Raw genomic sequence first — 25,815 nt, 5'->3', positions numbered from 1 at the left:
ATTATCTGAGAAGAGTCAGACTGTAAATATTTTAGGCTTGGCAGGTCACATGCTCTCCTGGCAGCTGCTCAACTTTGCCATTTTAGCACAAAATTGCCATTGTCCACATGTAAATAAATGGGTGTGGCCCATTCATCCTATAAAACCTTATTTACAAAATCAGGTGATGGGCCAGAGTTGGCCTACAGGCTACAGTGTGCCAACCTCTGCTATAGTCAAACAAATCAGATGTGAACAGAAAAAATTATTCGAGTTAGATGCAATGGAAAAAGCTGTCAATTACAAAGCTGTTTTATACAGAGCAAACCTAAAGTGAGGCCAACATTCCAGGGGCAAATCTGAACTTCTACCCCAGCTCCAGGGCAGTGATACTCTTTCTGTCAAACTGCATGTTCGCAATTATTAGTAGAGCCCATGATGAGCACCCACTGTCACCGTGTAGGCCGAGCGCAGGGCCAGGCCCAAAGGGGGTGCCCAGGAAACATTTGTGGAATTTCCAGTGGCAGCATTTTAATGTCCAACCTTAGTGCTGAGCACAGGAATTAAAAGCCCTAAAACTCTTGGCAGACCTACTGTTCTAATGAGAGTGTCAGGTAAAAGGGCTGCTGACAGCTTCTGGACATGGGCCTCAGCTGCAGGCAGACTCAGCTCCCCAGCAGATCACAGGGAAGCTTGAGTTGCACAATGATCAAAGCTCACTTCAAGGTCAGATTCCTGCTGCCGGCAGCTAAGCAATGAAGGAAATACATCTGCCCCCTCAGCTGTATTCTTAGCCCGGAGCCTACAATCTAGTAAGTTAAGGGCCCAGAAAGGATGAATCACTCTTAAGCACACCAGTTCATCTGGGTCCTTCTGCATCTTTCATCACCAGTATGGAGTTGCCCGGCCCTCTTGTCCCCCTGCCTCCCCCTTGAATCCCACTCTGGGCAATTCATAAAAACTTTCTGACTCATTCAAGAGAACTAGTTTCCTTGAAAGTATAAAAAAAGGAAGACTGCAGGAAAGTCGGAGCAAAAATTGGAGCAACAAGCCACAAAGAAAGAGGTCATCAGAGGGCATGAACACAACCGTAAGAGACAGCGCCACACATGTGCATAATGCTGGGCTGTTCTCAAAAGCACAGAACCACCAGCAAGGCCTGGGTCCCCACCCTCACACCTCCCATCCGACTGCCACCACACAGATCCCCATTTTCCTTACTTCTCAGTATGAATGTCATTCCAGAAATCGCTGACTTGCCAAGAGGCCTCCATCCTAAACAATGTGGCCTTTGCACTTACACTTCGCCCACCAGCTGGAGCATGTGCAGGGCCCAGCAGGGTCCTCCCCTGGGGACTTCAACTTCTTCCCCCTATCCAGACCAGCTGCTAGCTTTGAAATAGGGCTCCCGTCTCGGCCAAGTTTGCTGGGGCCCGTGCAGAATGCAAGGCTCTATGAACACATCATCACGGGGCCATTTTAACCAGAGCAAAACCTATGGCGGGTAACTAGTGACCCCAGACTGCTCAGTAGGTGGAAAGAACCTTCATGTCAAGGTGTTTCGGCTAAACCTGATACAATCATTCCCTTAAGTGCACTCCGAGTTCAGAGGCTTCCTGGAAGGCACAGGAACTAGTTTTTCAGAGCCTCCGTTATATTTGTAGTTTGACAGCAATAGTCTTCTCCTGCTAATTAGTCCTTGGACTTGAAAAGGGAATATAATACAGCCACTGAGGTACTTGCAGTAACCTGAAAATTAAGCTATTTGAGGCTTCTTTTATTCCCTGGTTGGAGGATCAGCTTAGGCTGTGTTTCCCAGACGTTTTGTGTGAAGACTTACCCCACCCATTGATTAAAAAAAGAAAAAAAATAGAAGGAGTAGGTTTCATAGTCAAGTATATTAACCTCCCTCCTTGGACATTACAATGAATAATGAAAGAGTAAAGCAGTGTTGCCATTAAAAAAAAAAAAAACTGCTTAATTTTTAAATTTTAGTGTTTTTTAAACTGATTTATCAGAGAACCTTTTTTTTTTTTTCTTTTCTTTTCTAAGAGTAGCTCACTTGGAGCTGCCGGATCTGGCCATAGAAAATGACATTGAAGAAGAGTAAGGCACTGTTAGTTGCCTGATCGTGAGCTGTACTAACCGAGAATGTACAGGGGATGAGGGGATGACCGAGTTATTTTCAAGATCTTTGGGTTTAAAAGGCATTCTCCACATAAAAATAAGCAGAAGGCCCCTCTCCTTTTTATTCCTAAAGTATAAAAATAAGCCAAGCATTATGCCAATTAAGAGCTAGAATTAATACAGCCCCCACCCACCAGTCACAGTAAACCACCGACATGTCCTTCCCCAGGCACGACACTTCTCCCTCCTCCCCACGCCTACTGAAGTTCTACCTGATTTTCAAGGCCCGGCTCAAAGGCAGCCTCCACTCAGGATCCCTCCATGTCACAATTACATCCTGAATGTGAAGAGGCCCCAGGGCATCGACGGCAGGTCCTGCCTCCATGCTCCCTCTGTGAGGCAACCAGGGCCCCTGCCCCAGCTTCCCAGTTTGTTAGAGAAAGACCTAGTGCAGAAAAGCAAGGACTCCTGATGCCAGCCTCCTGGGTTTTCCACTACAACATACTAAGGGTATGAGAATTTCAACAATATGTTTGAAAACTAATGAAGTAAACGAGCCTACTGACTTCCTTTACATTTAGAATCCACAAAAGGTAGAGATGGAGGAGGGAGAATGGTATGGCAAGGGGACATAGGTTCCCTATCTTCTGTGCATCAACCTGCCAAGCCAATCACCAACCCATGTCAGAGGGGCAAGAAGAGGTTCAGGCCTGCTATCCAGAGACAATCCTTTACATAGCTGGGACTTCAGAGGAATTTCGCCAGCACCAGAGAAGCCACAGAAAGAAGGAGCCATTATCTAGAAAAAGGAAGACCCCAGTAAGAGAAAACTTGGAGTCTCCAAATATTTGAAGAGTCAGTCCCAGAGCACTAAAGAGACTTAAACTCCTTGAAGATGAGCCATGCAACCAGGTAAAACCCAAGTCTAGCACTCCGGACATGAACAAAAACAACCAGAAAGGACTGGACAAAAGAGAGGACAGACTTATTTTTAACAAAGTAATTTCTTAACATCTCATGCCATTCTTCTCAAATCACTGTCAACTCCTTCTCAGTCTCATCTGCAGCCCCTTTCTTGTACCCCCATGAACTCCTGGAATAGTGTAAGATTCAGCTCTGGGCCCTACTTTCTGCCCCTTCCTCTCATCTACTCCCCTAGTAACTTTATTCAGCACCATGATATTAAATCCTCCTTGTATAGACTAACGGCTCCCATATTTGAATTTCCAGCCCAGACGTCTGCCATGAACTACAGACATCTAAATCCAAGTGCTTTGCCTACATTCTATACTCTCAACATAACAGCCAGAATGACCTTTCAAAATACAAATCAAATCACGCCACTGCTTCAAATCCTCCAATGGTGTCCCAAGTGAGCTTCTAAGTACCACAGCCTGTGAGTCCCTACCAATCGGCCCCATCTCCCTCTCCTGCTGCCCCTCGTACCTCTTCCTGTTCCAGCCAGTACACTCAACCACCCCATCCCTTGTCCCTGGTGGACACATCAACTCCTTCCTGCCTCTTGGAAGTTTCTTCCCGTGGTTCCTCACATGACTGGTCCCTCCCCATCTTTTAAGTCTCAATCCACATGACTATGAAAGGAAGAGGCCAGCTGCTTCCTCCCCAGGGGCGACTTTCTGTTTCATCACCCTATTTGTCTCTTGCAGAACACTTCCCACTATCCACAGTTATTTATTTCTTATATATTCTCTGTCTCCCCCAAGTAACTGGGAGCTCCACAAAAACAGGGTCTTTCAGTTCTGTGTGCCCAGTTTCTGGAACAGTGCCTACAGTGCCTAGTACATAAAATGTGTTCAATATGTTTGAAGAATAAATGAATGGACCACATTGTTAGCTCTTGGAATGAAAGGGGCTCTCTTGAAAGGTAGTAAGCTCCCCATCATTGATTGGACAAATATGTGGTGTGCATATTGCAGAGGGGTGTGAAGCCAGGTGGGATGGAGCCGAAGGATGGACCGTATGACCTCCTAGGGTGCTGCCAACATTGGGAGTCTACATGTGTGTCAATGTCTGCATTCTCAGAAGGCTTCCTGCCAGACATCCTTCTCTCACTGAAAACCAACATCTATGATCTCAGGCCACATCATGGCTGATCCCTGCTCCTGAAACACAAGGGATACTTCCTCGACTTTGGTGAAATGCTGGGATGAAATTTAAATGTTTTAAAAGGTAAAGACTGCGCTTCAGGGACAATATGGTTCAGACACAGGTTTGAATGAGCGTTCTGAATTAGCTCCTGGCTGTTGGTATCGGCTGAGAAATTTGAAGGGTTGAAACATCAGCATTATGACACGACATCCCTCCCCTTGGACATCCCTCGCCACCAGGGTTTCGGCATCCCACAAGGGCCTATAAAATCAAGAGCCATTACGTCGGCAGAGATTGTGGGTTGGCCCAGGGAGCCACAAAGATTTTAAATTACAAACCATGAACCCATAAATGCAGAGAGCCTCCTGTGTTTTCTAAAACCTGACCAAAACCTGAGCCACAGACAAGGAAATGGTCTAATGCCCTTGACGAAATGACAGCACCACTGAAAGGATAAGTAAAATAAGGGAGAGGGGGCCTTCAGGACTTGGGAAGGAGTCTTGGTGCACCCCTACTCCCAGATCTCAGCCAGAGATGCTTGGATCTTATTAGTTTAAAAACCAAGGCTCCAGGAACCGGCCTTATTGGTTTTTAGATGGATGTCCGCTATGTGGCTGCTACTCCATGGGCCCCGCCTACCATGCCCTGACACTCCACTTCCTTAATCAAGGCAGAGAGAACCTATTTGTTATTCAGTAATAATTTCCTAACATAAAAATATCGTTTATAGCTATTTTCTGATTGAAAATAAAAGATATAAGGAAAATGAGTAAGACAGCAGAGGAAAAGAAAACAACGGAAATGACAGAATCCCAGGACCCAGGATAATCATTGGAAATATATCAGTGTGTTTCTGCTTTGCAAGATTTCTGATATATTCTGCCTTATAAATGCTCTGGACAGTTATTCCAACTTGGCATAAACAGACATTTAAGGAATACATATAAGAAAGAGCAGGTCTAAATGAAATTGTAGACATTAGAAGCGAATCCATCTGCACCAAACTCCTTCCTCGGGTCTAGAAGGACCAATGGGCTGGCCTGCTACACCATCCCTCACTCTCTGTTCCCACTGCTCCGGCCTGCCCTCTGCTCTTCAGCTTTGCCAGGCTCCTTCGCCGGCAATCTTGCCTTTGATGGTCACTCTGCCTGGAATCTCTCTGAAATGTTCATATAGCCAACTCCTGGTCATCTGCAAGGAGTCACTCCTCCAAGAGGTCTCTCCTTCCCACCTCAATCCCTCTTTATCACCCTGCTTTATTCTCTTTGTAGTTTCTACCAATGTCCCCAAATTATCCATGTCCATTGACTGTTTCGCCCAGAAAAATATAAGCTCTTATTCTTGTATCCTCATAGCCTACAGTGGTATCTGGTACGTGGCAGGTGTTCAATGAATAGTTCTGAGTGAAAGGACAGAGGGAGAAAGGCAGGGGAGGGAGGCAATCCTGAGACGGGAAGTTCATGATCAAGGAACTAAGAGAAGGCCGAAATTCCAAGACGAAAGGGAGGAGATTTACTGGGAAACAGGAACAAATCATTCCGATAGATTTCTATGGGCCCTAGTACAGATTTTCATCTGAAGATTAAGACCAATGAGGGGGACCCTGAAAGGTTTTAAATCAGGGCTAATATGATTAGATTTGGACTTTTTAAAATATCACCCTGGATTCGATATGAAAAATGAGTTACAAGGGAGCAAGAAGGGTTAGGAGTTCGAAGGCTGCTGCAGTGGCTCTGACAAATGGCAATGGCTGTGGCAATGACGAATGATGGCCTGTGCGTCCTACGATGACCCTGAGGAGGGGCAGAGAAGGACACAGGACAAGGCAGGTTCTAGATGTTTAGTTTGCTGGCTGGTGGAGCAGCGTTCACCAAAATACTAGAAACCGGCAAAGGGTTTCTTTGGGACGACGATGGACACTGACTGGCTCGGGGGTGCCTCTGAGACACCTCAGTGGAACACCTAGTAGATACCTGGATATGTGGGTCTGGAGTTCAAAAGAGAGGTCTGGTTTGGAAGAAAACAAAGATTCAAGAGATATCATGAAACAATAAGACTGCATCAATGTCTAAAGAGGTGGGAAAGAGAGAGAAGTCTAAGGATTCCCCAGTTTCTGAATGGGTCACTTTGAGAACGGTGGTGCTGCTGACGGAGCCTCGGATACAGCAGAAAGGACGTATTTGAAGAATCCTAAATCTGCTCTGAAATTGCACAGGAGCCAACAGAGCTACTGCAAAAGATTATGATTGGTTATGGGGGGAGGGAGAGTGTTCAAAGCATTGGAGAGAAGTCTGTTAAGCCAGGCTTCCTGGGAGGTGCTGGCTATTAAATTTCTATGAATTGAGAAATCATGCATCTCACCAGACCAAATGGCTACATTCTCAGCTTCCCTTGTAACTAGGTGTGGCTGTGTGACTAAGTTCTAATAAAAGATAGAAACAAGTGTGTGTTCTACCTGGGGGGATTTCATTAAAAGGGAAGGGGACATATTCTTCTCCTCCTTTCTCCACTCTAATGCTTGAAGCATGGATGAAATGGCTGGAGCTTTAGCAGCCTTTAGGTCCATGAGGATGAGGGCCAAACCCAACAGATGGCAAAGAAATACTCGAGGAAGTCTGACAATTTCATGAAACTTTCATACCTCTCTTGGGATGGCCTACTTTCAGCCTTCTGTGAAAAAATAATAATAACTATTGTATTTAAGCCACTGTCATCTGAACATATTCTGTTGTATGCAGTGACTCCTAATCCTAATGGGAAGACTACCAGCTGGTCTCCCACGTCCCCTGCATTGCTTTCCCCTTGCTTTAGGTCATGTCATCTTCTTGATAGGGACTATGTTCCTTCTTGCCTGTATTTACTTAAATCCTGCCCATCCTTTGAAGGATGGGTGAAATTCCACCTCCCACATGAGACTTCCCTTCCACATCCTCCCCTGAACTGCCTGCCCCCACTCCTTGGGCATCTGGCCTAAGCTGCCCTCACATTGATCATCCCTCTAACATATCTCCTCACTCCTCAAAGAGCATCAGGATCATCAAGGGCCAGAGCCATATTTTCCAGGTCCTTGTATTCCCTGGGCCCAAGAGGCATTCAATACAAGGTCACAATTAATATACCCCTAGTAAGCCTCTTTCACCTCTACCTGCAGCCAAGATCAAGAAGGAGTCAGAAACTATGTCAATAAATTCTGAAAATGGGAAGGCAAGCAGAGTTGAAGGCAGTTTGTAAGAAATCTAAAATTACTTCTAATATCAAAAGGCAGTTTGGGTGAAAGATCTAATATGCCTCCTTCAAACTATATCACAGATGCTGGACTGCCACACAGTTAACCTGGCAAAGGGCACCATTCATATAAAAAATAAAGTGAATGGCAATCCCCAGAGATGTGTAGTGTCACGGCCCCACACATACAAAAATGAGCCCACTTCAGTAAAAATAACAAGTTATGTCAACTAATGTGTTTTCATATAACACCCTTGCAATATAGTCTTCATAAATTAAAATCAATAACAAATTACTTCCGATTACTCAAATAAAATGTATGTTTCAAATATTCTACGAGCAAATTCAGACCAAAGTAAATAGTTTGCAACTGATATATTTCATTTGTAAAGGCAGTTTATTTTTGTTTAATTATATGTTTTTTTCACCTTATTGTCTGCCACAAAATATGTTAAACCCACTCGCAAAGGCAACGAAGGCCCAGAGGGTTCACCCCCATCAGAGTAAAAGTTTGTAACACATCTTGACCCATCAGGAAGATGTCAGCAGAGACGACAACACTGGAGAAGCTGAAACTGAAACTTCTAACTTAATTTATAAACCCAAGACCAAATTACTCCAGCTTGTTTAAGGGCATGTCCAGATTTCCTCAAGATGCCCTAGTCATGAGAGCTGAGAAGGCAGCTTTGGAAGAGAATGCACACTCTGGGGTCCCCATAGAAAACAACCATGACTTTAAAAAAAAAAAAATCATCATAAATAAACCCTAGAAGATGAGTTTGGCACAGAAAGAGCCAGTTAAGAGATAAGCTTCCTGATTGAAATAACACTCATGCCTGAAAGAGATCTGCTTCTTGCGTGGAAGGACAGCTATTCATAACTGGGGAAGTTGCAGAACGCTAGTCAATACAGGCCATGAGGAAAATAGTATTGCTTCCCTTCCTGCAGACAGTTTGAGCACAGTTTAGATAGCTGTTCCTCTGCTGCCTTATTTCTGTTGAAACCCAGCTGGATTTCAGTGCATCTGCCAAAACTGCCCCCTTCCGGGCCGAAAGAGTCCAAGATTCCATGCCAACCCCGCATGGCCAGACGCCACGTGGGAACTGTGCCTGTGGACACTGCCTGGCTTCAGGGAAAGCCAGCCTTTCAGGCTGAGTCACCACTTGTGACCATCAGGTGTCAGTGCTAAGTGAGGAGACTTCCATCCTGAGTTTTCAGGGCATTTCAGCAGACCCTGAAGGTGGGGAGACACTGGACGCAGTGGCTTTGGAGACAAGCAATGATGTCTCACATTCTCAGGTACTCATGAGTACTTCATTTACTTGGTGGAAAACTCACCATTCAAACTCACCATGCAACCTGTAGGAGCTTTTAATTCAATATCCTTCATACACTCAGACAAAAGCTTAAGAACTGCTTGCTTCAGTAAGGACTGGGCCTTGCTTTCTCCCCCCAAGAAAAGTGGAAACATAAAACAGGGCTTTCTACTCCTCACCTGTGCTCCACATATAAACTACCAATTGACTATTCTAGCAGTTTCTCTTTACCCTGAGGTTTGAGATATTTTGTTTGTAATGCTTCAGTGGCAATGTGAGTTTGTGCTGTAGGGTGCGGAGCCCATAGGAGGCAAAGCCCAGCAAAGAAACCGGATTGTGCAAAGCCAGAACTAAGGGCCACTTCACTGCCTGCTTTGCTGAGCTGGATCTAAACTGGTTTCTTTCATCGGGTGTAGCATCTTCAACAGAAATATTGGACTGATGAGTAGCTGCAGCCACATTGAAAGCTGTACTTTATTGGTCTTTTAAACCCAGGATGGCAGCAAAACGCTGTCATTCTACACCTACTTCCCTCTCCAGGCTGGACACATCCTTTGGAACGTGGGACTGTGCCGAGGCAGGCTCACTGTGTCCTCAATACCAAGCGCTGTGGCCCCTTCCAGGGTCCTCTGCCACGAAACACCACCCAGCCACCAAAAAGAATGCATCCTACTGACCTTGGCCTCTCCACATCTAGACACAAGGCGCCCTGCTGAGCACACGCCTTCCCCTCTGAGAACTTGAGGCATCTAGCGGGTGCTTCCGCTGTCAAATATTCCCTTAATTGGAATCCAAGTGACCCTGGTTTACAATATCTTACAAGCAAACATGCTGAGGGCATAGGGAGAAACACAATCTTCTGATTGAGAGACTCTCTCAGGCTCAGCTGAGGGTTTCGCAAATAGCTTCAAGTCCCATCTTACATAAAGAAACCCTCAAAGGTTTTGATGTTAATGGCATTACTGAGTCCCAAGATCTGGAAAGGCAGTCTTGTAACTGGGGGACCAAAAGCTGGCCCAACAACTATCCTTGGGACAACCTCAGAGTCACTACAACAGAAAGAGGCAGGACATTTCTGGAGAGAGACAGCCACCAAACCAAAGACACCAGTTGGATTGATGTTCCAATGGGATCTACCCAACGTTTTGGCATTATACTACCTTTACTGCTTGTGTCCACATTTCTTTCCTCACAAGAAGCATTGCGCTAAGTGACAAGGGGGAACTCAAGGGCATTTCTCTAGGTAGAGAGAATGTACAATGATACCCAAGATCTTAGTCAGTGAAACTACCGTTCCACTCCTTTCTTCTTCATTCATAGCCCTGTCACATTCCACCCCACCCCAGTAAAAGCTTCCAAGCTCATGTCTTCTAAGAATAAGTGCTTCCAGGTCTGGAATGAAGAACGCGTGACAGATATATGACAAGCTTGTGGAGCAAAAAAGCCAGTCTTACCGTTTGTTGATGATAAGAAACAGTGACGGACGTTGCCTGCGGAAATGCTACAGTTCTGCCAGAGGTCGGTCACATGTCCATGGCCCTCAAGCCATTGCTAGAAAGAACCAAACATCCTAAATCAGGTGAGGCAGTGAGGAGTGAGGGAAAGGAGGGAGAGAAGACCAAGGGAAGGATGAAGAGCAGCCTCTCAGCCTGGCCACCTGGCGTGCCCCTGCCCAGTGTTGCCCAGCCAGAGGCCACAGTGATGCTGGAGAAAGGTGAGAGGGGATGGTCTGGCTCACACATGGTGTTGAGGGGAAGGCCAGAGTTTTGCAATTGAAAAGCACTTTGTAAATGGAAAAGTATCACATGTACATGTTATTATGTACAGAGGTGTATACTATAGTAGAAGGAGCCATGGATTAAACCCAGGACACCTGCATTCAAGCCATCTCTCCTTCCTGGATCTCCTGGGTGTCATTCCCCAAGCCACCATCTCTCTAAGCCTTTTTCTTTACTTACTAGAAATCCTATTAATCTGACAAGATTATCAGGCCCATTAAAATGTTATAAAATGCTCATAAAGAATAAGCATTTAGCATTTATAAATCCTGAACATAATTATTTCTTGCACTGATATAATGATTTCTCAATCCTTGAAACAGACACGAATATCATGCCTGGGACTTGCCTTATATTAAGAATTTAAAGCCACAGTCACCTAACTGCCTGAGTCTGAGCTCATCTTCATAGACCAAAAAAAAAAAAGGTCCAAAATCTAATCTACTTGATGCTTGAGTGCAACTCAAGTTATCCTGATGGCCTTGCCTGTTCCTATAGTGGAAACTTTACTAAGAAGGTGCTGGGTCCACTTCATAAAGCAGACCTGGGACTGTGAACTCTGCTGAAGAAGCCAATTTTAACTTTTCCAATCTCAACTCCTAAGGTGTGGTTTGTGAACTAAGCTGCCCACTTGATCTATGACATTTAGAAAAACGCAAACTTTCACAAATAACTCTCTTCCTTTCTCAACAAACCCACCTCAAGAAAAAAATACTAACCAATTTTATCAAATGAAGGTCTGGGGGGCCCTGGAAGTTCCCCGAAGTTACGGGGCTTAAAGAGAGGCCTGTGCAGCTAAACTAGTCCAGCGATTGCTTCCTTCCTACTCCTGAATCTGCTGTGGTTTTCTCAAAACTGAGAAGGGGCAGATTGCCAGGAGCTGCAAAACGCTGTGGGACGCCTGAGACTTCTCGTCTGCAAATAACCATGCAGTCGGGCACTACCGTAGAGGGGGCACAGATGGAATCGCGGCGGAAGCCACACCACCACCGCCGCGACCACCCCAGCACCGGCTGGCCCGCCCGCCCGCGCCGACCGCCGCGCACTCACACTGACGATCGTGGAGACGAACAGCAGCACCAGCACTGCGACGTGGAGGACAATGATACCCAGCAACAGGAGGAGCATTCTGGCGGCAGGTTCTGCTCAGCGGCGTTTCTGCCTGCCGGGAGAGAGAGCGGAAACTGAACGCGAGGCGGGACCCACTGGCGGGAGCAGCGAGGGCGAGAGCCGCGCGGAGGAAGGGTCGCTGCGCTCACGGAAACTCGGGACTGGCGCGGCGCCCGCCCGCTCCGCCGGGGACTGGCCGAGAGGGGGCAGCAGCCGACCGTAGGATCCCCACCCAGCAAGCCGCCGGGCCGCCTGCGACAGCACATCTTGCTTTTGGAACAAAACAAGTGGTAAGTCACCCCAGTCGTAGGAGAGGTTTTTCCAGAGTGACGAGCAGAGGCCGCGGCCCGCCTCCACCCACCCCGGGCGCCTCCCAAGACCGCCCAGCTTGGGGAAGGGGGCGGAAGGGGGGAGCGCAAGTTCCCCTAGGGAGCGGGGGTTGGGGCGAGGGGATGGGCGCCCAGACGTCTGGGGGGGCCTGCGGACTCCAGCAGCAGGCTGTGAAGGAGCGCGCGCCGCTGGGGGCTGGTCTCCCAGATCCCCGCGCTCCGCATCCCGTTAGTCTCCAAGTTTCCACGCAGTTCTGCCAGCACCGGGAGCCGTCCTACACCCAGCTCTGCCTGCCAGAGACACTGGTGGCTCCGGAGCGAGGCACAGAGCCGGGGGGTGTAGGGAGGAGAGAATGGCCCGAGAGAGTGTACGAGGACCCTGCGCTTCCCGCCCACTGTGCGCTTCACCGGGCAGCCACTGCGGGCGGAGCCTCCGCTCCCGGGCCAGCCCCTCGTAAGTTCGCCCGGGAGCTCTACGGCTCCCCAAGCCGCGGAGCCGAAACACGACCCCGTCCAGTCTCCGCGGCAGGGCACGGGCCCAGGAACCTGGATGGAGGGGAGCAGATGTCCTGTGGGAATTAGAGGCGGCGGGTAAAGGGTTGGGTCCCAGGAGAATTGCATCCGGCCAGAGCAGGCGGGACATCTTCTATTCGTAGTTGTGCGGTCCTCGCCCCTCGTTTTACAGGCCTTGGGGAACTGCAGACCAGGTTGTCTGTTAGAGTATATATATGTAAAACTGAGAGACCAGCTGCGGCTTTGGGGACCACTTCAGGACGGAGTCTTGGGCCAGGGAGACGTTTCATAACTGGGTTTTTGAAAGCACCCAATCCGAGGCCCCTCCGTATCCCTCCATTAAGCAACATATTCAGAGAAACCCAGGAATGTACAGGAAGAAATAAGCACGGTTTTCTGGTGGCTTCCAGATGATTTAAATAAATCCAGTGGCTCCTAGTGCCGGAGAGGGGCAAAAGGAGGATGATCGGGCATATCGCTCGAAAGTAGGGAACCTCGGAGGTCCAGTACCCCCGGGATGTCCACCTCAGGGACTGCTGTGCCAATGAGTCCCCGAGCACACGTCTCTCCAGCGAGGCAAAAACTGCTCCGCCCCTCCCCATAGCCCGACCCCATATCCCTTACGGTATACAGACCATAGGGCACTCTACATTGTATCCCTCCAAGCCCCGTAGGTACCGAACCATGGTCTGTCTGTCCGCGCCCGGTACAGAAGGCTCGGGGACCGGGCCATCCCCAAGCCCGTGCCTGCTCCGCGCTTTCGGGCACCATCCATAGAAGATGCCCACATTTCTCCTCCATCTCCTCAACTTTCCCTACAAAGTACTTACAGCCCAAAGGGATAGCTGTCCCCGACCCTCAGAATGGCCTCAGACACAAACTCGGTGCGTTCTCTTGGCTGCTGGCGTCCCCAAAGACAGCTGCGCTGCGGTGCTGCGGGCGCCAAGCGAGGGGGCAGAGGGAGGCTCTCGGCGTTCCCCTTTAACGGGAACAACGCCCTGTCTGCGTCGCTGCTATAGGGTGTGTCCCCGGGTCAGCGTGTGCAGGAGGGCGGGACTCGGGGAGGAGAGAGGGCAAAGGCGGCGGGCGGGGGTGGAGGACAGGAGACAGTTACTCGGCCTTAAATGCGCTTCAGGAGAAAGTCGATCACTGCAAAACCGCTGCGACTTTTACTCTAAACTGGGAGGCAGCTGAGCTTTCTCACCTAAACTTCCCCTGACTCAGCCGAGTTCACGGAGACCAACGTTGAACAATAAACTGGCCCCTCCGCCCCCTCAGCCCATGTGGGAAAAGCCACCCAGAGGTGGCCCCGCGGAAGCCCAGCGCTGGGCTTCGGGGGACGCACCCAAGCGAACTGAGGCCACGGGGACCGAGGCTCTGGATTCCTTTCCTGCGGGTAGGGGTTGGGGTCGGGAGGGAGACGGGGAACTGTCACTTCAGCGCTGGAAGAGGTCTCTTTCCTCTATTGTCCTGGCGCACCTGGCCTGTCCTGGCGTCTTAACTGGGCACATCTGCAGCAGGAGAGGCCGCACTAGCCGTGTCTGCACCCATGCCATGTTGCCGTGTGTTGGGTTCCTAGGATGCCCTGCTTGGGTGAGAATTAGGGGGTGGACACGGAGTCCTACCTACTAACTATAAGACAACGCGTCCTGGGGTCCAGCTCCTCCTCGCCTGGGCAAAACCACACCACAGGCGGGTTTGCCTGGCTTGGCTCCCAGCCTCAGCTGGTGTCCCTGGCCATGAGGTGGGGAGTTGGCCATTTGAGGTGGAGGAAAAGCAGCCAAGGAAATCAGCTGATTCATAGCTGCCTGAACGTGGTCCGCCCAGAGTCTCTGGGAGAGAGGCTAGCCTTCCTGGGCGTGGTGCAGATGTGCCCAAAGAAGGTGCTCCCACAGGCCAGCCTAGGGGCATGAATGGCGAGTTCGAATGTGGATGTTACACGTCGTTGCCTATGACAATACAGTTCATAAGTTCACACTAACACACACACACACCTACCTGCTAGTGTTCTGTGTCATAAAACCTCATCACTCTAAATGATTCAAATCATTCCACACTATTTTACTATTTGAAAATTGCTGCTTATTGTAGCAAATTGTATATTCTTATCTTTAAGTGAAAATAAGTTATTTGAAAACTTCTTCAAAGAACGGTCTTTTAAAATTTGCAATATTATCAGATTAAAAAGAAGAATCCTTGTAAAAATTTTTATTCGATGCCCATTATATGGCAGGCACTTTAGCAGGGCTTTACATGTAGTCTGTGAGAGGTGGTATGGTCCAGTGGTTAGGCACTGTAGCTCTGGGCTCAGGCAAAGCTAATTACCCTGCTTACTCAGGGTTTAGGAATTTGGGCAATTAGCTGAAGTTCGCTGAGCTTTGGTTTTCTCTCTGCAAACAGAACCAATAATGCCTGTTTTAAAGGGTGTGAACTAGTGAGCATAGTGTCTAGTATATAATAAGGGACCAGTGCCAAGTAAATTGTCACCATTCTTATTGTGATATCACATTTAACCTTCACAAGACAAGCCTGACTGTGGGGACAGAGCCCTAGAAAGCAGTTTCCGGGCTCTCGGGCTCACATAGAAAGGTGCTGGCTCAGGTAGTAAATGGCCATCAACTGTGATTGGATGGCCATCAGCGGTGGCTAGTTGGCCGTCAGCTGTAACCAGTGAGCCATTGGCCACTAATATAACTGCTGTGACTACGCTAACAAAAAATGGGGGCTAGCAAGAAGATGGTGGCTGGGCTAGCAAGAGCAGATTGCAGCTAGCATGGCGGAGTGCGGGTCACAGATTGCAGAGAAGTGGACAGCAGGTTGCAGATAGTGTGGCTCCTGCTTCCTGTTCCTCCAACCCAGCCACCAGGGAGAATATAGTAGTATGACTCCCCTACCTATGGCTCCGTGAGTGTTCCTTTTTGGCCTCACCATGTCCTGCATTCTTATGTGGGGAGCGGGACCAGAGACCCCGCAGGCCGCCCCACACGACACTGACTGCGCCTGAACTCAAATAGCTTATAATTCCCATAGGTTGAAAGCACATATACAAGTACAATGACTAACTAAAAAAATGAAAGTGTCTTCTCTCCTCTCTGGATCATTTTATAGGTCCAGTTTGCCCTAGGAATTATTGCTTTTCTTTATGCCATTCAGACTTTTATTTAACTAATATTTATGTGGTCACTATGTACCCAGTACTATTCTAAGCACTTTACAGATATTAGCATATTTAACTCAGGATTTTCTTTCTCTTCCTTTTTTTCCCAAGTAAAGTTTTAAATGGAGTATTCACACCTAGAAAAGTGCACACATTGTAAGGCACGGATGATTTTTTCCTTTCTTTTGAAACTAATCAATAATCAGGTCACAACCACACCATGGGCTGAGGGATATGTGAACCCATCTGTACTTCACTGTCTCACTATCTCCTGCCTGCTGGGTTCCCAGTGATGGAGGACGAAACCCTGCTCGGTGCAGTGCTGCCCAGCTCAGCCACACCCAGTGCTGGCCAGGGCTCCTCTACAGGTGGAAGGGAAGCTTCTCTCTAACCTGCTAACCAATGTGAGGTCACCTGCCAGCTGTGTGCGCAGAGCTGGTTCCCACCAGGTAAAGGGCATCTGGACCCTCTGATCCCTTCAAATCTGAATGTATTGGGCTTTCTAGATCCTCTCAGATGGTCTTTCTCGCCACCCTAGCCAGAGTTCATATCCAGCTCTTAACCAAGGATTTTAAAAATTCCCTGACTCTCTAGTCAATTCTAACACAAACGCACTATCTCCACTGCAGTCCTTTCATTTGCGGTTTGCAGGGGGTGGCGGATTGGGCAACACGCTATAAAGCATAAGCACACACCACCCAGAGGCACAGTTTGCAATAAAACTCACCAGGTCAAACAGTGTAACCGCCTCCTCCACGCGGCTTTCTCTGCAGTCAGATACGAGGGACGCAAAGGCAAGGCCCTCCCCACAGGGCAGCAGAGAGGCCAGCAGCCTGCAGACCAAGCTCTGGTGCTTCTAACCAAGCTCCCCGAAGTGTTCCTGGTGGTGCTCCCTGTCACTGAAAGCCACACCAGGCGTCTTTCCAGTTTATTCAGGGGCTGGTCCAATGCTGGGATATGTCATGGTGGCCTGAGAACATCTCAGCCTCTACTATTTAAAGAGACAGTGCACAGCTTTGTGTACTTTCCAGAACACAGTGATCCCAAGAGGCCCTGCAGGGCATGGAGAACATGAAATCAACAAGGAGAGGAGCTTTGGGGTGCCTGAAACCTGTGATGCCAAGGCTATTCACTGGAAGTGCCAGCCTATGTAATAGCAAAGGGGTGTCCTGGGTTCTCGGTGCCCTCTCCGCACTTTCCAGTGAATTCTGCAAAGATGAAATACACTATGTGAAGGGTCTGTGTCCACAGTGTTACCTGTACAGGTAGCTTTCACGTTTAATCAGCAACATCATTTTAAGGAGTTCAAATATTGCACAGATCATCTCTCTAGCATCACCCCAGGGAACCAAACGTCTCAAAGCCACCCAATGAGGCCCACTTTAACACCAGCTGAAAAGGGGCCTCTGTTGTCTTCCTTGTCTGGCTAGACCCCACTCCCTGCATCACACTGGTAGCATATTAGAATGAAACTTGGGGAAATGGATTCTTCCGGCTCTGTCTTTCACGTGCCCTTAATTGAATCATTATTAAATGTTGACCTTTATGAGGTAATTCAATTCAAGTAAACACACCTCTATTGAAAACTTTCTAACCTGTCAGGCAGGATAGCCTGGAAGAGCAATTGAAGAGTTATGGAGAGGTAGAGAAATGAAGGCATGGTGTTCTTCAGGCTCGATGCAGCTTATGCTCACCCCTTAAAGCTCAAAAGAGTCCTCCATCTTCTAGCAAGTTTTCCTGGGTGGAAACTTCAAGAAAAGGGGATTTGATTTTATTGAATGAGTTTCCTGAAATTCTGGCAATTTCCCCACCTCTTATGTCAGGGGTCCTCAACCTGGAGTGCCCTGTAGTTTGGGAAAGTGTCCTTGGCCACAGACACTTTATGTTTTGTTGGGCTCTGCAGTCAGCAGGGGTTGGGAAGGGTGGTCCAAATGACCCTCTCCCCTGTTCTGCACCCAGCCAGCATTTCTAGTACCAATTAATAAGTTAGCCTTTATCCCTTTGAGTAAGTGATTTTTATTTTTCCCAGCAGTGGTTTTCAGTCCTGACTGCTTGTTAGAATCACCTGTCCTAAGCCTGTGCCACAGGCAGCTGCCATGCTGGTGTGGGATGGGGCTCAGGTGTGGGTAATTTTTAGCATTCCCCAGGATGGTCCAGCATCCAGCCAGATTGTCATATGTTGTCAGATGGTTCCTGGTTTCCCTCCAGCTGCCTACTGCGGTGGAGCCTAAATTGAGGTAAAGCCCAGTATATGGGCTGCAGTATCCTACAAGTTATGGTTCACAGTCCTGCCAGGCGGGGGTAGAGGAGGGTGTATTTGGTATGTGGAGAGGTGGGGAGGATGGAAGGAGTCTCCCTCAATCCTCTTCTGACATGGAGGGGGACCTGTGAGTATGGTTTTTGGGCCTCCCCAAACAGTCATCTTCCTGGGTGCCCACCATGATCAAACTCTGAAGGCTGCTGCCCCTCAGGCCAAGACTAAGCCTGGGGATATCTGAGAAGATCATTTCTGCTCAGAGGAAGGTGGGGCGGGATGGGGTGGGGGTCGGGGCATGGATTTTGCTTCTGGCTAGATAGGGCCAATGTGATCATCTCTTCATCCTTCCATGAGCTCGACTTTACAGGACCTAATCTCCTGGCCTTGTGTCTCCGATCCACATCCCCCCTTCCCCCATCTCCTGCAACCAAGCCCTGGACAACCTACTGGCTTTGGCTCTGACATGTTTGACACACTCTTTGAGGCTTCAAGACACCAGAGCTGGTTTCTACTGCACTCCACTGGCTCCATCTACCAGGTCACAACACATTTGTCTCCACCCACCCAGGCCAGGCTCTCTGCCTCCCCACAGTCAACGGAGAAAATGCCTTTCTGGTCCCCTGTCTCCCCCCTTCTAGTGGCCCTCTCCTCAGCAAAATGGGACTCCCACTCCAGGCATCTGTTCTGAGCAATGAATGTATCTGTCCTCAGGGTCATGGAGAATATCCCACTGGGCCACTTGCCATAATAATGAATAGACTATTCACCAAATCACACTTATTATTATTGTTATTATTTCCCCCATCTTATAGAGAGGGAAAATGAGAATTAGGCAGACTTCCTGAGGAAACCCAGCAAAGTCACATCAGACTGGCTAATTCCCACACCTGACTTTTTCTGCCTCACCATGCTACCTCAGCTCATTAGCAACAAATATTTCGTAAGTCATTGATAAAAATGATAACAATAATAGCTTACAGTTACTTGGTGCTTACTATGGGCTAGTTGCCATTCTGAATCTTTTGTATGAATCAAATCATTTCATCCTTACAACAACCTTATGAAATAGGCACCCCAACACCCTTTTTTGTATGAGGCGAAACTGAGGCACAGCAAGACATCGAGTGACTTTCTCAAGATGCCCCGCAAAGGAATGCCCCAGACTGCAAACCAGGCAGTCTGGCTGCAGAGCCTGAACTCCCTATGTAGCACGTGCTGTTTTGCCTCCTACTGTGCCCCTAGTTGTGTCTGGCAGTCATAGCACACCCGTACCTTCTCCATGCTGCTTCAGCAGACACTGTACAATCTAATTTCCTTGTTCACCAAAGATCCTGACACATTATACCTAGTCACAGATTCACGTTTCTTTTTCTATTAATGAACCCAGAAAATGTCCTAAAACCTCCAATCATTGCACCAGCCCTGTGAGACCCCCTTTTAAACGTCCTGCCTTATCCCACCTGATGAGGCCACTCGTTTGGGCAGCACTGGTGCCAGGTGTATCCTTTACAGAGCTGACGGTTTCATTTCATAAGGCTGTCACCATTGTCCCTGGGGAGTGGAATCCAAGCAGACTCTGGAAGTGGCAGGCAGCCCTTTTTTCTGCACTGACAACTATTAAAATGCTGTTTCATGTAGCGTCTTAGTTGAAAGGGAAACATGACCATTTTCCACGTTGAGAAACTGAGGCTTCGAGTATTTACAATGTTCCCTCCAAGGACTAGCGAGCATGTTCCAGGGCTGGGACCTACAACTGGTTCCTCTGTTCTCCAAACTCGTGATTTTTTTCCCTTATGCGGACTCCCTACATCGAAAACAGAGGTGAGTCTCAATTGGGCATTTATCCAGTTGATGAAGTTGTCGTTGGAGCGTCTGCCTCACCGGGCATTCAGTCAGTATCTGGGGAGTGTTTACACTACAAACGAAGCCTTTCCTGTTTCATCGCAGCCAGCAGCCTGTGTGGGTGTTCTTGGCAAGGCAGGGACACAGCTGGTCCGAAGTCTCATCTAGACTCTTCTGATCTCCACTGAGAGCAGCTGATTATTAGAAGAGAATGCAAATGGGGAAAAGAAAACAAAGGGGAAAGAAGTGAGGGAGAGAGGAAAAAGAGAGAGGGAAGGGGGGGGAGATAGAAAGGAAGGAACGGAAGGAGCCAGATTGACTTCCAAGAGCAGATCCCTCTATAAATAGACATGTTTGACATTATGTCATCTCCATATCTCAGGAAGGTGTTCTCAGTAAACAACACAGAAGCAGATAGATAGCGGCTAAAGACATACAACCTCAGATTGGCACATGGCCGTTCCCTAAATTACATAAATTTACAAATTTATCATGGGATGCATTGCATCACTTACCCCCCTCACCTGTGGGAGAGAACAAGCACAGAAAGATTGTGTTGTGCTATGGGAACAATACAAAGTATAGAGAACTCTTTGTTCCCAAATGCACTGTTGCTTAGGACAGCCAGATTCCATAGATGTAAGTGGAGGGAGAGAAAGCGGTCCTTTCTCTGACATCTCATGAGCTAACAGAGAAAGGATTTGGGAGCAATTTAAGCAAGAGACTGATTGGTACTTGAGATCGAAAACTCTGAAGCTCTTCTAAGACTTCTAAGACTTTTACTCCTAAGAGATATTTTCTCTGCTCCAGCTGGGAATAGGCTCAGTGAGGTGAGGAATGTGAGCTATCCAGCCACATAGCAGTGGATAGAATAAGAGAGGAATGGATGAATTTTCTAGGCTCTGAGGACTAGACATAACAATGCTGCAAAGGCAGCTTGGGCTTGATGTGAGTGGTTCTCTTTATTGGGGGAGGAGGACAGGAAAGGCTGCTGTAAGCCAAAGGAATGCTTGATTCAGGCAGACGAGGCCACACCAAGCCGTGGGACATTAAACTCCCACAAAAAGAAAGAGGCGCACTGGAAGGGAACCTGGCAGAACAATTCCCACAATGCACCGTTGTCCCCACGGTCCCTTGTTCTGTGCGCGCCTCTGACCTGGAGAAACAGCAGTTGCACTTAAAAAGAGAGCACTTGTTTTCTTCATCTCTGAGTCCCTGAACCACTTATCAAGTGTGAAACGTTAGCTAAAAGCCAGGGAAGTTCACAGACAAAGGTCAAATCCTTTTGAGAGGTTCAAGGCAACACTGAGCAAAATGTCAAGTACTTTTACTCTTCATTGTTGAAGACTAGGAAATATCCGATCCAGAGAACTTCAGTGGTAATCCTGGGCCTTCTGGAGCAAATTACCTTAGAATTTTGACTCAGAATAAAAATTTTAGAAATGTATCTTAAAATAGTCATGGATATACAAAAATGTGGCTCTAAAACTCATTATTGCAACACTTTTTATGATGAAGGAAAATATGAACATCCTAAATCTCAAACAACAGGAAAATGACTGGGTAAATTTTGGTACAGTGATAAGATGAAATGTTACATAGATACTAAAAATAGTGTTGAGAAAAATTATTTAATGAAATGAGGAAGCAACAGTGTGGTTAATTGGGAAAATGTTACAAATTGCTATACCTATAATGTACTGGACAGTTATCAGGCTCTGTGCTAAACCTCTCATTTATTACCTACAATAATGGGGGGAGGCTGCTATGACCCCTAGGGTACCAAAAGGGGAATGTGGTGCCTGAGGGCACACAGCTGGCTCGTAGTGGAGCCAAATGTAAACTTTACCAATCTAACGCCAAGAGTCTGCGTTCTTAATGGCTAAACTCCATCAAATGTATATTCTTAGACATACCCCAAGTTCCACAGTGACAAACATGAAAGTAAAACCTGAAAAACTGCACAGTTGGAGGATGAAGTGCAAAATAATTCTTTCAACAGTGTGTTTGAAAGTTCTAACATAAAAGCAGAAAAATAAATTTACATGGAACTGAACATATCACGGGGTTAATAGTGGTTAATAACCACACATCTTAGCCTCATGCCTCCATTGTGATGAATCTGTGACTTTCTGGCTTAAGTGGAGGAAATGGGCATGAAGTCTGCCCCAGGAAGGGCCCGGGGTAGAAGGTAGTGTCAGGGCACGGGCCACGTCTTGCTTCATCTTCTGTGCTGTCTCCAGATGGAGTCACACATCCAGGCACAGAGGTATTATGACAGGATTTAATTAAGTTGTGAATCTTACAATGTTTATGGTAAAACATAAGCATTTATGTGGACCATGAGTTTGGCAACCTTATTTTGTATTTCTTTAAATACATCAGTAGACTCAGGGAGTGGTGGGAGGAAGTAGCCTGAACGTTTGCCGATCTTAAGGGACCCTGATTGAGCCAACTGTTCATTGGTTTAGTTATGTGACTGAATCTGAGAATCCCTACAACCCACAGCAAAAGCATGGTCAAGATGTGGTTCAGACAAGTAGAAGTCCAAGGGGAAAGCCCTACAGGGTTGTCAATGGTCTATCGCCTCCCACATTGTCTTACTTCTCACAATTGATCTGTCTCCTCTCTCTCTTCCTTCTCTCTCTTTCTCTCCCCCTGCCCCCCCACACACCTCAACCATCCTTTACGATGTGCAGCCATAACAAAATCAAAATACTATTAATATCTGAGTTTCACTATTGTGTGAGCTCCTCAATGATTAGGAGACCTCAGAACTTTTTTGAATTTTCCTTCCCAGCAAGGTATTTTCAAGTCTTCTCGGGGTGGTCTACTTCATATGATCTCATGCTTTACTCCTGTATAATCATGGATCGTTGTGTCTTGTGGACCCCTAGGACTAGATCATGAAGCATTTTCTAAATTTATTGGACCATGGAACTTTTGTTCCCAGATTCTCTCCAAGACCTCGATTCCATGGAACTCCCCATTGAAAACATAGGAACTCCTCGAGACCTCTCCAGCTCTGACAGTGTACTCTCTATTGGTGAGCAAATGGAAGAAATGACATTCCTTCGAGCCTACTATAGACATCTCAGGAAATGAAGATCCAGATGTAAAGGTAGGAGCCGGCTAAGGAGTCCAGGCCAGGTAACTTTTCCCAGGCAGGGAAGAGAAAAGAGGCCGTAGATTTGTTGCTGTGGTCCCAAGTAAGGAATTGGGTAGATGTGGTCTGAGGTCATGCTGTACCATGTCATTCCCAATGGCCACTCGGTCTCTCCATTGTTATATGTTTATTCTCCTTTGGGGGGACCAGTGTTTCAACTTGGGGTGACCTCATCATGGTCTTTGGAAGAGTACCCCAGAACCCAGTGATGGTGCTATGAATGACACAAAGGTGGCTTCTGTGTATCAGTTCCTATGTAGTTTATTTCTTCACTGCAAGCTGAGACCCATTACTTCAAAGGTCTACTGGCATCTAACTCAAATTTTTAGACATCCAAATATTTTTTAAATAGCCCAAACAAGAATATTTTTAGGCGTTTAGAACCTATCTGTTTTGCATACCCTATGAAACTTCACCCCACATCAGCTGGCCATTGATGAGATAGGGCCTTGGGGTTACAAGACCCCAAGTTGCCACAGTCCTTCCGAGTTCTGTGACCCAGAGACTCCCCATCAGGCAGCTGAACTACATCACCTAGACAGATACACCCCCTTTCTGATCCCTTCTTTCCCAGCGGTTCCCTTTCCTGCCTCCATTCCTGGATGGTAGGTCCTGTGCCCACTGTAGCCTCCGGACAGTCTCATTCTGTGAAGGACTTGCCTGTCATGCAACCCTGTCCAAATGCCACATACTAAAGCTTGTTTTGTGTTACAGCCTCTTGTGGTCATATTTTTTCCTTAGATCATCCCTCAAGACCTTCTAAGGAACCCCCATATAGAGAGAGAGGTAATTCCTCTATAGGAATATTGGAGCTGTACACAGAAACCCAGCAATGCCCCCAGGATTCATGCCTGCAGAGAAAGGCAGGCATTCCTCCAGAGAAACAGAAGCATTCTGGTGGTATCATGACACAGATTATCCCAGCTTCCTCAAATAATCCAGCTGAAGAGTTTCTTCCAGAGAATCCAGAGTGATAGTGGTTGACACGAATCACCAGTGATGGTCCCCCAACTGGAAGAGCTCTTGAAAAAGAATCTTCACACATTCAAGCTGAGTGAAAAGAACTGTTAGGAGGCTGAATGCATGGAGTACTCAGTTATGAAGCTATGGAAAATAATTACCTGTACATAAGCTTGGTGGCAGTCCACCAGAGCCCTACACTCATTGAGTGTGTCCCACTCAGGTGACTGATGGACCCATTTTTCAATCAACAATTTCAACAGCTGATCCCTAACCTCTAGTCTATGTACAATGTTATGTATGAATACCAAGGTAGAGCTGAAACTGGCTGCTGCAGTCTTAACTGCACACTGAAGCATCAGTTCCCAATTTACACCAATGGTTGCTTCTATAAAGGAAACAAAAGCCATACAGTTGCTCTTACTAAGGTCACTGGACTTTGCTGGTTTCTTCCATGATGACAGAGTAAACAGAAGATGGCTAAGTGTTTTTGGCATCTAAGGCCATCCACAGTGAGAACCAGACTCGGAGAAGTGTGTTTTGAACACCTTAACCTCAACTATGTGAGGAGAAGGAAAGCTGAAGGCCTCTTAAGACAATATTTATTCAATAGCTATTTATTGAGCAGCTACTATGGGCCAGGAGCAAACATCACTTGGCCTCTTTAATCTTCATTAAATACAAAAATAGCCACAGAAAATTCTCATTCCTCCTATTCGCATGCCTCTTTGCAACGTAGCTTCTGTTCCTTCCATGAAAAGGTGTAGTCGATTCCTCCACCCTTTGAATCCGAACCCGGCCAAGTGACCTGCTTTGGCCAATAGGAAATTAGCAGTATGACATAAGCAGAGGCTTAAAGACTACTTGCTTGTTGGGGCTTGCCCTCTTACTGCTGGAGACTGTTCCCTGTCATCTCAACAAGCCTAGGAAGGCCTGCTGCGAATTGAGAAACCACATGGAGAGTGATCCCAGCTATCCCAGCCAACCTTTCCAAGGCCCTAGACATATGGGCCACCCCAGAAGAAAACAGCTGATCCTGGCCCAAACCAGAAGGGATGTCAATCAAGGCCAAGCCAGTCCTCAGAATTGGGCTAAGCAATAATTTGTCTTTTTAACCCACTAAGCTTTGGGATGATTTGTTACACAGCAAAAACTAACTGATACATTAAGAATCCTAGAACTTGGGGTTAGGTACCAAACATGTTATATTCAGAAGCAGGATTCTATGCCAGCAAGGTAGAGGCCATGTCCCCTGAAGTAACTAATTGACTTCCACTCACTTTTGGTGTTCTGATGCCTGGAAAATGGACTTTAATAGTTGGCTCAGCTGCATCTCTGAGGAAGGAGAGTGGTAAGCAAGAGAGATTGAGAAAATTCCTGCGGTTCTGTGGGAATCACTTGACTCTGTGGAGACTTCAGGTATTTTCTGAGAGTCTTATAGTTCTGTGGAGAAGCCTGTGGATCTGTAGAGTCCTGGGTACCTGTGAAGTGCTCTGAGGTGCGGCATAGAGCAGGACTTCTCCAAACTAAATATGGTGAAGCACTTCCTTTCTTCTTTCCTTCCTTCCTTCCTTCCTTCCTTCCTTCCTTCCTTCCTTCCTTCCTTCCTTCCTTCCTTCTTTCTTTCCTTCCTCCCTCTCTCCTTTCTCCCTCCCTCCTTCCTTCTCTCTTCCTTCCTTGTTTCCTTCCTTCCTTCCTTCCTTCCTTCCTTCCTTCCTTCCTTCCTTTTTTTCATTGTAATCTATCACAGTCATTTACATGATCCTGCTAGTTGTGTGAGATGGACATGTCCCTTGATCATGTACTTGGATGTCATGCAACACAAAATTACTATAAAAGTTTCTAAGTTCTTCCTCCTAGTTTCTGTACTTATCTCACAGCATCCCTGTAACAGTTTGTGAGCTGGCTCTGGTAACATGTGTGTGGACCACATTTTGAGTAGCATTG

At 47.2% G+C, this 25,815-nt stretch overlaps 1 protein-coding gene across 2 annotated transcripts in view; it reads right to left on the bottom strand.

Annotated features, from left to right (window-relative positions):
* Window positions 1–16,636, bottom strand: part of PMP22 (peripheral myelin protein 22) — a 32,237-nt gene extending 15,601 nt beyond the window's left edge. The window contains exons 1-3 of one of the 2 annotated variants that reach the window (XM_081028070.1): window positions 16,371–16,636; window positions 11,585–11,696; window positions 10,211–10,307 (exon numbers count right to left, since the gene is read on the bottom strand). In XM_081028070.1, coding sequence (XP_080884196.1) covers window positions 10,211–10,307; window positions 11,585–11,662 — 175 coding nt within the window. In that variant the 5' untranslated portion in view covers window positions 11,663–11,696; window positions 16,371–16,636. Of the gene's footprint in view, window positions 1–10,210; window positions 10,308–11,584; window positions 11,697–13,316; window positions 13,707–16,370 lie in introns of those variants that run through there. The other variant, XM_081028069.1, reaches the window with a different exon arrangement.
* Window positions 16,637–25,815: the final 9,179 nt, after the last annotated feature.

Source organism: Rhinolophus hipposideros (genome assembly GCF_964194185.1).
Source record: "Rhinolophus hipposideros genome assembly, chromosome: 20".
NCBI lineage: Eukaryota > Metazoa > Chordata > Mammalia > Chiroptera > Rhinolophidae > Rhinolophus > Rhinolophus hipposideros.
This window is presented reverse-complemented; position numbering and strand designations above follow the sequence as displayed.